At 43.1% G+C, this 14,227-nt stretch overlaps 2 protein-coding genes across 4 annotated transcripts in view; one reads left to right on the plus strand and one right to left on the minus strand.

Moving 5' to 3' along the window:
* Window positions 1-666: 666 nt before the first annotated feature.
* On the plus strand, window positions 667-1,305 carry LOC139412392 (sperm acrosome associated 9). Its single transcript, XM_071159203.1, has 2 exons — window positions 667-734; window positions 972-1,305. Exons 1-2 carry the CDS (start codon window positions 667-669, stop codon window positions 1,303-1,305), a joined length of 402 nt encoding a protein of 133 aa, XP_071015304.1.
* A 321-nt stretch (window positions 1,306-1,626) lies between these two features.
* The window catches only part of LOC139411246 (TSC complex subunit 1a), a 33,362-nt gene continuing 20,761 nt past the window's right edge, over window positions 1,627-14,227 (minus strand). For all 3 annotated transcript variants that reach the window (XM_071157284.1, XM_071157285.1, XM_071157283.1), the window contains exons 20-22: window positions 5,646-5,833; window positions 5,189-5,365; window positions 1,627-3,880 (exon numbers count right to left, since the gene is read on the minus strand). In XM_071157284.1, coding sequence (XP_071013385.1) covers window positions 3,235-3,880; window positions 5,189-5,365; window positions 5,646-5,833 — 1,011 coding nt within the window. In that variant the 3' untranslated portion in view covers window positions 1,627-3,234. The remainder of the gene's footprint in view (window positions 3,881-5,188; window positions 5,366-5,645; window positions 5,834-14,227) is intronic.

Genomic DNA, 14,227 nt, shown 5'->3' on the forward strand with positions numbered 1-14,227 from the left:
GCTTAGTTTGAAACTGGCTTTGGGAAAACTGTAAAATATTTTCTTACCCGCTTATAACATGAATCCAAGTCTCTTGCCAAAGCGCATTCACACGTTGCTAAGGAAAACGTAATTGGTGTCATGTTGCCCAGCAACGTCAGAACGCTCGTTGATTGTTGGTTCGACTTCTCAAGACAACATTCTGAGACCACAGTGCTTCGTTGTCAATCATGTACTACACATTCGTGCCTATCATTTAGCAACATTCTGCGCTATTTGTAACTTTGTATCCAAAGAAAAAAATATTGATACTGCTAGACTGACTCGGCACATAGACCCGCAGGTAAATTGTATTTATTAGGACCTTTCCAGAGTTGTCTCGAAAATCAGGTACTTACATTGGTACAAGGCTGTCTGTCTAGAGACTTTGTCCAGAGCAGCAGAGTATATGTATTGTGCTGCAGCTCCATATTGTAAACTTATCCATCTCAAATGGCATTTTCCTGTTGACGAGTGTGCACAACTGGCAAGGGAGAGGTTGAAGGCCATTACACTCACAACAGCTCATGATAGGACAGAACCAGTGGCAACAGTCATGCAGGTGAGACCATCTCTCAACAGTTTTTCTCACAGGTCCTTTTTTAAAATAAAATATACCCATCCCTTATTGCACACATTCAAGGGTACATGGAGCACCATTGTATTAATGCCACAGATCTACACATTTTCACCCTCTTCTTGAAAATTGTGGAGGAGTAGAGAACTGTTCTGAGGCTCCTGAAGGGCAACAACCAAAGCCCTGGAGGTGTCTAGGATGACATAGGTTGCTTCTCAGCTACAACATCAGCAAACTGCAGGCCCATGTACATCAAGGACCGAGTTCGACAGTAGACATGGTAAATGTTGCAAAATAACTGTTGCATTTTAAACTGGAGTTGTGAGGTTGGACTATTTTGCCTGTTTTCTAACCCAGGTCCTTTCTTTGTCTGTAGTTACCCACATGATAAAGTGAATCAACTGAGCTGTGACGAGGCCAGGAACTACTACAGTGGTGTGGTAAGCCTTATCCTACTAGCACTGGAGCTACTGCAAAGGATGGTCAGTTCCTACACCTACTGCGGCCAGGACAACACGTCTGCTGGGAATCCTAATGTGGATGGGCTTGAGTCCTCAGGACAGCGAGGTGGGACGGCTGGTGTGGGAGACGTGACTGGTGCTCATAACACTAAGAAGACCCAAGCTAAGAGAACAGGCATGCAATCAAGCCAGCCTGGAGACCTCCGGGCCTCACCACCAGGATTAGGCCTTTTCCTCTATTTGACATAAATCAGCATTGCAATAAAGTTTGTTTCTCTTGGTTTGACTTGTGATCAACTATTACTCAGAACTTGGCAACCATATTACACAATGTTTCATACAACAGACAAACTGGACAAATAGTCTTCAACACCATTTGCATTGAGACATAAGTGATTTCCATCAAAACAATGCAGTGGCATTTCTAAACCCCACTGACACTAGAATAAGAAGGTAAATAACTATCTCGGCGTCCATAACCAAATCTTGTTCAATTAGCATGTAGCAATGTGTGTGTGCTCTCGGCAAACTTTTTAAAAAAAAACTTTAAAAAAAAGAGACAATGCAAAATATTTGTATTGATTTATATTCAGTTCATTTTTCCCCTTTTTGTTTTCAGAACATTTGTAAATCAGAACTGTCTTAACATACCGTCAGATTCACTGTACCATAGTTTCCTCATCCCGATGGTGTTTAACATTGATTTACATGCTTGACAACAAAAGATGTGGGGGAAAAAAAGGAACACTTGAATTGACACCAGGATCTTGGACAGAGACCTTGCTTTGAGGATAACAGCTGGAGATGGGTAATACTGACTTCCATGGATATGTGACTTAACTGACTAGCTTGCAAGCCCTGATCCTGAGTAGGGGATGGAACAATGATTGTCACCTTAGATGACAATTGACTATATGGCAACAGAAACTCACAATATGTCCATGTTAAGAACTACATTGTGACCTGATTCACTTTAAAGGCATTGGGTGAGGAAGGACCTCTATGAAGAGGGACATATACCTGGCATAGCTTCAATGCCAAGACATCAAGAGCGCCATCAGAGTCCCACTGCAGGAATTCTGGCAGTTGTGTGCAGCCATCAAGGCACTGAATATCCAAAAGAACACAGTCCTCTCAGGCCTCTAGCCTAGACAAAATAATGCAGTGATCTACATCAACTTGATCAATAAACCCCCAAAAAGCAAGATGGATGCCACGTGGCACATTTAACTCAAGAGAATGTATGAGAATTAACAAGCTCTGGTCTAGGGTGTTATTGCACGTTCCTCCACTACTGCAGGAACACGACCTGAGCTAGAGATTTAGCTTAAACCTAGGCAAGATGCGTTATTGCTGTAAAACTTCATTGTATGGTGGGATCATGCCCATTGAATCAACAAGACAAAATAAAATTGTTACTTGATACTCTTTAAGCTCTCTTTAGCTGGTTATAAATTATAACTAATTATTGCAATAACTTTAGTACCTATTTGTAGAGCTATATGTGTTAAAACAAGAGGCACTCAGTGTTTTGGGGAGGGAAATGTGATGGAACAACTCAAAAAGTGTTCTGAAAAGCTGAGGCTGTGAGGCCTTTGACCAAGCAGCAAAAAAAACAAGATGAATCCATTTGAGAAAAGTATTGCACTTGTGTGAGTAGGACCCTCCGAACCATACAGAAAGTTCAGGCCATTCTAGATTGGGGTGTGCCAAAACCATAAATAAATAGCTTATTAAAACATCTAACAAAAGATTCTTGCTCGTTTTCCTGTTGCTGTTATTCGTTTTACATCACACAGACCGACGTAGCCTCAATATATAGATTTACACACCCAATAGACCAATTCTGTGTGATAGGACTTGCCATAAGGAATCCATGTTAAATTCACTGTTGAATACTTTTTGTTCACTCTTGCTCCCCCTAATGGATACATATAGCAGTGGCCCTTCGACAGAATACATTAAAAAGCTAATTATGAGGCCAAATTTGCTCATTGTCCTTTGCTTAGGGACATTTTTTTTCTTGTTTATATAATATAGCTTTATATGAATCTGTATTTGCCCATCCACTGGGGAAACAGCGAAAATAACACTGCATTTAGAGATATTTCTTACATCTGTTGTTACAGTGGCAACTCATCAGCAGCTGTTGCCCCACCCCCCCCTCTCTCGTCGTCGTCAGATGTGCTCCTGCTGTGTTTCATTGTAGTCCATGATCCGCAGGTCCTTCCTCCTCTGGCGGGCGGCAGCACTGGCCCTAGGCCTTGCCCCCTGCCCGTGGTGGGCCCTAAGCTGCTGGCTGTCTGATGGGGGTGGCTCCTGGGCCAAAGCAGACTGAGCAGAGCCCTGTGATGGAGGAGCAGCAGCAGGAGGAGGAAAATGTGGGGGGGTGCCTGTGGCGGGAGGAGGAAATGGGCTGGACTGGACGTTCTCTGTCGACTCGCTGCTCTCCTCACCGACGACCAGGCTGTGAGAGAGACTACTGAGCTGGGTGTCCTCATCCCCGTCACACTGGCTATCGCTTTTGTTGCAGAACAGCTCTCGGGCGTGCATTCCCAGGAAGCTCTTGGCACTGGGGTAGGTACCCACAGTGAAGGGGGTGCCAGCGGGGGATAGGGAAAGCGGAAAGGCGGCCAGGTGGGTAGGGGACATATCTGACAGGAGAGGGGGCTGTTTCAGACTGCCATTGAGGGTCACCGAGGTAGTGGACTGAGCTCCACCCCCGGGTGGTAAAGTGCCTCCGTTGCCAGGCGGCCACGCTTGGGTGCGTCGGTCAGAGCTGCCCTGAGCAGTTGGCACAGTTCTGCTACTGCTGCCATTTGGCCTAGCAAACACACAGACAGACACATACACTATTGTTCATCTTTTTACATTGGTCTTCAGCTTCACTCCATCAAACAAAACATTATGTTCAAGAGCTGTAATCTCTCTGGGATTAGTCCATAGTACCTACTTTTAATTTATATACAGGCTAACCTCTCCCTTATCCTGTGACAAATTGACCATTTTGATTGACGTTTAAAAACGGCCATTTACGGTTTTCTGTTAAAACAAGATTATTATTTTGACGTCAACTCACAATGCAGAATTATGGCCCAGTTACTTATGTATAACCGCTAGGGCCAGGCAATGAAGTTATATCTACCGCAGTCATATAAGCCTTGAAAGCACCTCGGCTTACAGCATGTTCGTTTGTCCAAGGGTGCTTTTTATATGGAGAAACAAAACCTTATCTGGAGATTAGTTTTGACGCCTCACTTAATGGGCATTTTACTTGTCAGTAAAGGAATGCAGCTTCTGAAATGGGGACTGACATCCATCACAATCTTAAACTGCCTGATGCAGGCCATGCTCTCCTAAAAAAGACATTTAGTAAAAAGAAAACATCTTCCGCTAGGAATCGACTCCTAAGATTGTGTTTTTGGCACGGAAGAGACTGATTAGTTGGCGTACTTCTGAGAACAAACACCTGCATCTTTCATAGCAAGGGGAAAGGGACGAGGGACGGGGAATGGGCACAGTATAGGCAGGTCGGCCACCAGGCAGAACCGTGCACTAGGCCTATCTATCGGCAATCAAAAGCGTTCTGTCACAATGGAATGTATATTTAGCATTTCTTGGCTTGCAATGTCTCGCAACTTCAGTAAAACAGGGCCTATCATTAATAAATAGGCTAAGTTATTCTGCAGGCAACAGATCGAAGACAGAACACACACTCGCATTATTAGCGAAGAGAAAGAGCAGGCAAGCCAGCTGCACAGTGATTTCAATTTTGTGAGGATCCCAATTTAGTTTAAAACGTTCACACCCCTAATCCTGACTGAGTTGGTTTCAATAGTACTGTATTTCTAGACTGTAGCGATGATGAGATGGCTCAAATGAATGCAAATTGCACTGCACTGGGTATAGCCTACCTAAAAGACCATTTCCTGCTAGTAGCATTTGGCACAGTTATATCATTTGACTTTGTCCCAGAGAGAAGACATTCATTGTACAAAAAAAACACCAGCAGCATTTTGTCAATATTGCGTAATTATGCTTTGAAGGCCCTTGGCTGTTATATCCCTTCTGTGGGAGCTGGAACAATCCCTCAAACTGTGGGAAAGGGATCAAAGGAGGTGCTGGGTCTCACCTGGAAGTGCCAGGAGGAGCGCTGGAGGGCTCGATGGTGTCAGACTCCGAGAGACTCTGGTTGGTGGTCAGCATTTCGGCGTCCAGCTGGCTGTAGAGCTGCAGCATCTCCGTCTGCAGCACCTGGGTGACCCGTCGCATGGCCAGGTACCTGCTCTCCGACGCCTGCAGCTGGCCCCTGGGGTTACACATAGACAGACACACCTTTAAAATGTAAAAGTTCACGGGGGGGAAAGTACACAATACAGTCCATCCATTGTGGAATAATAAGAGTTGAGTTTGGTACTGGGAGCCAAGTACATAGCTGATGTCGGTTGAATCCAGCCTCCCCACCAGTTCTCCCCTTTCAAATCTGTCCACCATTTTAAATACAATCGCTTTGAAAAATAATAAAATACATAAAGAGAATCAGAGCTCGCAATAGCCTAAAAAAAAGTAGAGTGGAATTGGGCCCTTACTTGGTCTGGCCTTTGACTTCCTCCAGGAACAACTTCTGCTCCAGAATGAGGTGCTCCTTCTTGGCTAGCTGGGCCTCCAGGTCTCCGATGCGCTGCTGGGCTGCCTCAAGCCCCTGGGTCTGCTGCAGCATGCTCTGACGCAGACACTCCTGCTCCTTGCCCATGGATGACTGCAGCATCTGCAGTCCCTGCAGATAGGACCAGGAAATGGTTTAGTCTATGGCAGTGCTGCTCTATCCTGGTCCTGGGAATGCAAAAGGGGTGCACATTTTTGGCTGGTTTCAGGAAACTACTTCACACAAGAGCCATTTAAAAACGCTTTTTTAAATTTTTATCCAAATGCATTTTTTGGGCAGAAATGCCTTCTGGAACATGTGAACTTTCATGTGCCTTAATAACAAACTTGTATGACATCTGTAAATACGAATACAAATTGTTAAATTACGAGCCCAGTTGGTTTAGCCACGGAAAAAGACCGCAACCTTCAAGTTTTCCATGATTGGTGGAGATAATGAGCGGGCTGGACATGCCGAGAGATTAGTTCAGATTGGTCTGCCATTTAGCATGCTTTTGTCTATCACATGAGCTGGTCAGTAGGAGTAGGTAATCCTTTCTATCGTGTTTAAAAAAAAAGATATCACATAGTAGAACTACATAAGTGTTGCTCTCCAATTTCTAGAGGACCAAGTTTTGAAATCTTGGAATTAGAGTATGATAGCTAAGAAAATTCTGGTGTTTGACACCAGTCTCTGGATTACAGAGGAATAAGCGTCCATACATGTATACAGGCAAGATAATCTAGCTAGCTACATTTTCAGATAGTACACGTTTCTAATTTTCTCAGAAAGTCGTTTTCATTTCAAGTTATAGTGTACTTTTAGCTAGCTAGCTAACATTGAACCTGGTTGTTTAGCTACCTGCCGATTCATGCAGGGTAGTAACGTTATGAGTTGGGATTATGGTTCATTGTTTAGCTAGCTACATGTCTAAACAAAAAGACTCCAGAATGCAAGTAACCATTTCAACAGAATGTTCATGATGTCATTACAACAACTGTCAATACACATAGAGTAGATATCTAGAGCGAATTTACCAGCTATCAGAGCACTCTCGTCTGAGTGTGCCAGAGCTCAGAATAATTTACGAATGCTCAACACCTGCTGAATATGGACGGTGTCAGAAAACGGTGGCAAAAAAGTGTAATTAAATTGTTGCCAGCAGCACAGTTGCAGTCACCAGCGCTCTGGTTAACATCAAAACATCCTAACCATCTCTGCTAGGGCAAGTAAAATGGTCAGAGTGAGCTGTTCTCTCATTTGTGTCTGGAAGTAGCTAGCAAGCTAGCCAACGTTAGGGTCGAACGCTCGGATCAACCCTACTCCTCGACCAAAGCATTCAGTGTGCGCTCTGAATGCTCCGAGAGCAAAACGCTCTGAATTTACAAATGGACAATCTGACAATGAGTTTATGAATGCCCAGAGAGCACTCCAGGCAAAATTTACAAAACACACCTGTAGTATAAACCAGCCTTTAGTCGTGAAATCTTTGGTTGTTTAGTACATGGCCTCACATGTGAATCCTTAAAGAGATGGGTGGGGCTAAAGAGGGTGTGAATGATGCTGAATGGGTGTAGACAAAGAAGAACGCTCCAGTAGCTGATCCAAAACATTTAAGGGCCATTTTCTCAAAAGTGGGGTTACAGGTTTATCAACTTTCAAAGCAGAATTACTTTCCCATTGTTGCTCAACTGCAGTGTATGATATACCATTTTCTAGCTCCGAGTCTCTTTTTTTCACCTTTATTTAACCAGGTAGGCAAGTTGAGAACAAGTTCTCATTTACAATTGTGACCTGGTCAAGATAAAGAAAAGCAGTTTGACACATACAACAGTTACACATGGAGTAAAACAAACATACAGTCAATAATACAGTAGAAAAATAAGTATATATACAATGTGAGCAAGTGAGGTGAGATAAGCGAGGTAAAGGCAAAAAAAAGCCATGGTGGCGAAGTACATACAATATAGCAAGTAAAACACTGGAATGGTTGATTTGCAGTGGAAGAATGTGCAAAGTAGAGATAGAAATAATGGGGTGCAAAGGATCAAAATAAATAAATACAGTAGGGAAAGAGGTAGCAGTTTGGGCTAAATTATAGATGGGCTATGAACAGGTGCAGTAATCTGTGAGCTGCTCTGACAGCTGGTGCTTAAAGCTAGTGAGGAAGATAAGTGTTTCCAGTTTCAGAGATTTTGGTAGTTCGTCCCAGTCATTGGCAGCAGAGAACTGGAAGGAGAGGCGGCCAAAGGAAGAATTGGTTTTGGGGGTGACCAGAGAGATACCTGCTGGAGCGCGTGCTACAGGTGAGTGTTGCTATGGTTACCAGCGAGCTGAGATAAGGGGGGACTTTACCTAGCAGGATCTTGTAGAGGACCTGGAGCCAGTGGGTTTGGCGACGAGTATGAAGCGAGGGCCAGCCAACGAGAGCGTACAGGTCGCAGTGGTGGGTAGTATATGGGGCTTTGGTGACAAAACGGATGGCACTGTGATAGACTGCATCCAGTAGTGTTGGAGGCTATTTTGTAAATGACATCGCCGAAGTCGAGGATCGGTAGGATGGTCAGTTTTACAAGGGTATGTTTGGCAGCATGAGTGAAGGATGCTTTGTTGCAAAATAGGAAGCCAATTCTAGATTTAACTTTGGATTGGAGATGTTTGATGTGAGTCTGGAAGGAGAGTTTAGAGTCTAACCAGACACCTAGGTATTTGTAGTTGTCCACATATTCTATGTCAGAGCCGTCCAGAGTAGTAATGTTGGACAGGCGGGCAGGTGCAGGCAGCGATTGGTTGAAGAGCATGCATTTAGTTTTACTTGTATTTAAGAGCAATTGGAGGCCAGGGAAGGAGAGTTGTATGGCATTGAAGCTTGTCTGGAGGGTTGTTAACAGTGTCCAAAGAAGGGCCAGAAGTATACAGAATGGTGTCGTCTGCGTAGAGGTGGATCAGAGACTCACCAGCAGCAAGAGCGACATCATTGATGTATAGTGCCTTGCGAAAGTATTTGGCCCCCTTGAACTTTGAGACCTTTTGTCATATTTCAGGCTTCAAACATAAAGATATAAAACTGTATTTTTTTGTGAAGAATCAACAACAAGTGGGACACAATCATGAAGTGGAACGACATTTATTGGATATTTCAAACTTTTTTAACAAATCAAAAACTGAAAAATTGGGCGTGCAAAATTATTCAGCCCCTTTACTTTCAGTGCAGCAAACTCTCTCCAGAAGTTCAGTGAGGATCTCTGAATGATCCAATGTTGACCTAAATGACTAATGATGATAAATACAATCCACCTGTGTGTAATCAAGTCTCCGTATAAATGCACCTGCACTGTGATAGTCTCAGAGGTCCGTTAAAAGCGCAGAGAGCATCATGAAGAACAAGGAACACACCAGGCAGGTCCGAGATACTGTTGTGAAGAAGTTTAAAGCCGGATTTGGATACAAAAAGATTTCCCAAGCTTTAAACATCCCAAAGAGCACTGTGCAAGCGATAATATTGAAATGGAAGGAGTATCAGACCACTGCAAATCTACCAAGACCTGGCCGTCCCTCTAAACTTTTAGCTCATACAAGGAGAAGACTGCTCAGAGATGCAGCCAAGAGGCCCATGATCACTCTGGATGAACTGCAGAGATCTACAGCTGAGGTGGGAGACTCTGTCCATAGGACAACAATCAGTCGTATATTGCACAAATCTGGCCTTTATGGAAGAGTGGCAAGAAGAAAGCCATTTCTTAAAGATATCCATAAAAAGTGTTGTTTAAAGTTTGCCACAAGCCACCTGGGAGACACACCAAACATGTGGAAGAAGGTGCTCTGGTCAGATGAAACCAAAATTGAACTTTTTGGCAACAATGCAAAACGTTATGTTTGGCGTAAAAGCAACACAGCTCATCACCCTGAACACACCATCCCCACTGTCAAACATGGTGGTGGCAGCATCATGGTTTGGGCCTGCTTTTCTTCAGCAGGGACAGGGAAGATGGTTAAAATTGATGGGAAGATGGATGGAGCCAAATACAGGACCATTCTGGAAGAAAACCTGATGGAGTCTGCAAAAGACCTGAGACTGGGACGGAGATTTGTCTTCCAACAAGACAATGATCCAAAACATAAAGCAAAATCTACAATGGAATGGTTCAAAAATAAACATATCCAGGTGTTAGAATGGCCAAGTCAAAGTCCAGACCTGAATCCAATCGAGAATCTGTGGAAAGAACTGAAAACTGCTGTTCACAAATGCTCTCCATCCAACCTCACTGAGCTCGAGCTGTTTTGCAAGGAGGAATGGGAAGAAATTACAGTCTCTCGATGTGCAAAACTGATAGAGACATACCCCAAGCGACTTACAGCTGTAATCGCAGCAAAAGGTGGCGCTACAAAGTATTAACTTAAGGGGGCTGAATAATTTTGCACGCCCAATTTTTCAGTTTTTGATTTGTTAAAAAAGTTTGAAATATCCAATAAATGTCGTTCCACTTCATGATTGTTGTTGATTCTTCACAAAAAAATACAGTTTTATATCTTTATGTTTGAAGCCTGAAATGTGGCAAAAGGTCACAAAGTTCAAGGGGGCCGAATACTTTCGCAAGGCACTGTATACAGAGAAGAGAGTCGGTCCAAGAATTGAACCCTGTGGCACCCCCATAGAGACTGCCAGAGGCCCGGACAACAGACCCTCCGATTTGACACACTGAGCTCTATCAGAGAAGTAGTTGGTGAACCAGACGAGGCAATCATTTGAGAAACCAAGGCTGTCGAGTCTACCGATGAGGATGTGGTGATTGACAGAGTCGAAAGCCTTGGCCAGGTCAATGAATACGGCTGCACAGTATTGTTTCTTATCGATGGCGGTTAAGATATCGTTTAGGACCTTGAGCGTGGCTGAGGTGCACCCATGACCAACTCTGAAACCAGATTGCATACTTACATTTTATTTGTATTTTAACTATTAGTAGATTTTCAGATAACAAAAACAGTACAACCCCAACCCTTCATCCATCCCCTCCACTCCCACCCACCAAGGCATCTATAAAAGTAAGTTAAATAAGAAAAACAGAAACAAACAATAATAGAAACAAAACCAAATGGGGAAAACAAAGTTAAATACAAATTATTATCAACACAAATGGCCACTATGCAAGTTACACTAAGTAAAAGACAAGCTCTCCACGTATTGTATTAATGGGGAACAGGTTAAGTCAAACTTTTGTCAGGCCCATGCACAGTGTACCTAACCTCCTTCAGAGGCAGAGATGACATCACCTCCTTAACCCACTGCATAAAGGAGGGCGGCTTTGCAGACTTCCAGTGAGAGAGGACAAGGCGGCAAGGTAGCATTCTGGTCTAGGGGAAGTACCCCAAAAATGGCAGTGAATGGGTTGGGGCTAACAGTTGTATTACACATATGTAAGAATGGGGCCCCATTTTTGAGGCAGAGGCCACTCAAAGATAGGCATGACCAAAACATGTGTCCCACAGTCACTGGACTCTGGTGGCATCTCAAACACTTAGTCAACATTTGGGTATATTTTTGCCAATCTGTCATTTGAGTAATGGAGACGGTGCAAACCCTTGAAATGAATAAGCTCACGCCTTATGCAAAAGGATGTGTGGATACGCTCAATACTTTGTAGCCACATTTCACCAGGTAGCTCGCCACCTAGGTCTTGCTCCCATGCAGTTTTTGTATTTGCAAAGGAAGGCGAATTAATGTTCTGTATTATGTTGTATCATCTGGAGATTATGCCTTTCAGATAAGGGTTAAGTTCTAAGCACCTCTCAACTGGACACTTAGTTGGCCCGAATGGAAATAAAGGAAATGTTTTTTTTTTGGCAAAGCTGAGAGTTGGCAGGCATCTAAAAAAGTGGGTATTGGGTGGTCAACCCTCAAGAGTATCAAATGAGACTGTGTTATCAACAAATAGGTCACACACAAAAAAATACCAGACCGTTCCTATGCCAGAACTAGAATGCCGTGTCAATCTGTGACACTGGGAAGAGATGATTAGATGTTCATGGAGAGAAGCCGCTTGCTTGTTTAAGGCTAAAGTGACTGAAGGAATTGGGACCAGATTTTAAGGGAGCTCTTAACAATGGGGTTCAAAACATGGGTGCCAAGGTTCATGGGCACTGGGGAGCACAAGAGCGAGACCAGAGAAGTTGGAAGGCTTGACTAACTCCATGATGGCCCAAGTTGGGTCAACATTGTTTTCAAATGTAGAAACCCAACAAACATATTTAGATATTTGCTGACCAGTAGTAGTGTTAAAAAAATAAAAATAAAAAAAAATAAGTGGTAAGGCCTGGGGCCTTGACTTATTCCAAATGAAGTTGGAAATGTAGCTGTCCAGTTGTTTGAACATCAACTTTGGCAGAAAAATGGGAATCATTTGGAATAAGTACAAAAACCTAGGTAGTACAGTCATCTTAACAGAATTAATGCGACCTGTTAATGAAATGGGAAGAGACGACCACCTTATGAAATCCTGCTTAGTGCATTGCAGGAGTGTTTTGAAGTTTTTTAAAACAGAGCGTGTGACTTTTATCCACAAATAAGTAAAGACCTGATGCTCCACCTTAAATGGAAAATTGGCATACCCAATTCCTTCTGCTAAATGATTAATGGGAGGAGCACACTTTTTGTTAGGTTTAACTTATAACCAGAGAATGTCCCAAAACCTTGTAGTATAAACCTGTACATCTCCACAGGGTTAGAGATATACAGTGGCAAGAAAAAGTATGTGAATATAAAATTTGATCTGATCTTCATCTAGATCACAACAATAGACAAACACAGTCTGCTTAAACTAATAAACAATTATATGTTTTCATATATTTATTTAACACACCGTGTAAATTCACAGTGCAGGGTGAGAAAAGTATGGGAACCCTTGGATTTAATAACTGGTTGACTCTCCTTTGTCAGCAATAACAACCAAATGTTTTCTGTAGTTGTGGATCAAACCTGCACAACAGTCAGGAGGAATTTTGGACCATTCCTCTTTACAAAACTGTTTCAGTTCAGCAATATTCTTGGGATGTCTGGTGTGAACTGCTCTCTTGCCACAGCATCTCAAATCAGGTTGTCAGGACTGACTGGGCCACTCCAGAAGGCATATTTTCTTCTGTTGAAGGCATTCTGTTGTTAATCAACTTCTGTTTTGGGGAGTTGTCCTGTTGCGTCAGCAAACTTCTGTTGAGCTTCAATCAGCAGACAGGTAGCCTAACATTCTCCTGCAAAATGTCTTGATAAACTTGTGAATTCGTTTTTGCAATGATAGCAAGCTGTCCAGGCCCTGAGGCAGCAAAGCAGCCCCAAACCATGATGCTCTCTCCACCATACTTCACATTTGGGATGAGGTTTTGATGTTGGTGTGCTGTGCTTTTATTTCTCCATACAGTGTTGTGTTCCTTCCAAACAACTCAACTGTAGTTTAATCTGTCCACAGAATATTTTGCCAGTAGCGCTGTGGAACATCCAGGACTTTTGCAAACAAAATCTTTAGGATGTTTTTATCATAAATATTCAGTATTGTCCCAACCGGAGAATTCCTTTGTCTGTAGAAAAGCAATGGAAAGCGAGCTAACTCTCTCATGACCGCGCGCCACGAGCCCGTGGCTCTCTGCCAGACCTCTGTCTCATTCAGCCCCCATTCACAGTGGAAGCCTGAAACAACGTTCTAAAGACTGTTGACATCTAGTGGAAACCTTAGTAAGTGCAACATTACCAATATCCCACTGTGTCTTCAATAGGGGCTGAGTTGAAAAACGACCAACCTCAGATTTCCCACTTCCTGGTTGGATTTTTTATCACGTTTTTGCCTGCCATATGAGTTCTGTTATACTCACAGACATCATTCAGTTTTAGAAACTTCAGAGTGTTTTCTATCCAATACTACTAATAATATGCATATATTAGCATCTGGGACTGAGTAACAGGCAGTTTACTCTGGGCACACTTTTCATCCAAAAGTGAAAATGCTGCCCCCTATCCCTATGAAGTTCAAGACAAACAGTGTGCTATTGTTGTGACTTAGATGAAGATCAGATCAAATTTGATTACCAATTTATGCAGAAATCCAGGTAATTCCAAAGGGTTCACATACTTTTTCTTGCCACTGTATAAAAGAAGACCGCCTGCATATAAGGACACCTTGTGAGTTATGTTGCCCCTTAATATTCCCTTAATACTCTCCTCCGGCCGCAGGGCGACAGCAAGAGGCTCATTAGCCATATCAAATAGGAAAGGGGATAAACAGCAACCCTGCCTGGCCCCCCCCTGTGGAGAGGGAAGTAGCTGGAGGTAACACTGTTGGTGCAAACACAAGTCACTGGGGACGAGAACAAAATCTTAATCCAGGAAAGGAATGACAGGCCAAACCCAAATCTCTCTAGTACTGTAAATAGATATTCCCACTCAACCCGATCAAAAGCCTTTTCAGCATCAAGAGAAATGACAACCTCTGGCTGTAGAGTTTTGTGGGAAGAATAACGATTAAATAGCCGGCGCATATTATA

This window comes from Oncorhynchus clarkii, chromosome 6 (assembly GCF_045791955.1).
Source record: "Oncorhynchus clarkii lewisi isolate Uvic-CL-2024 chromosome 6, UVic_Ocla_1.0, whole genome shotgun sequence".
Lineage (NCBI taxonomy): Eukaryota > Metazoa > Chordata > Actinopteri > Salmoniformes > Salmonidae > Oncorhynchus > Oncorhynchus clarkii.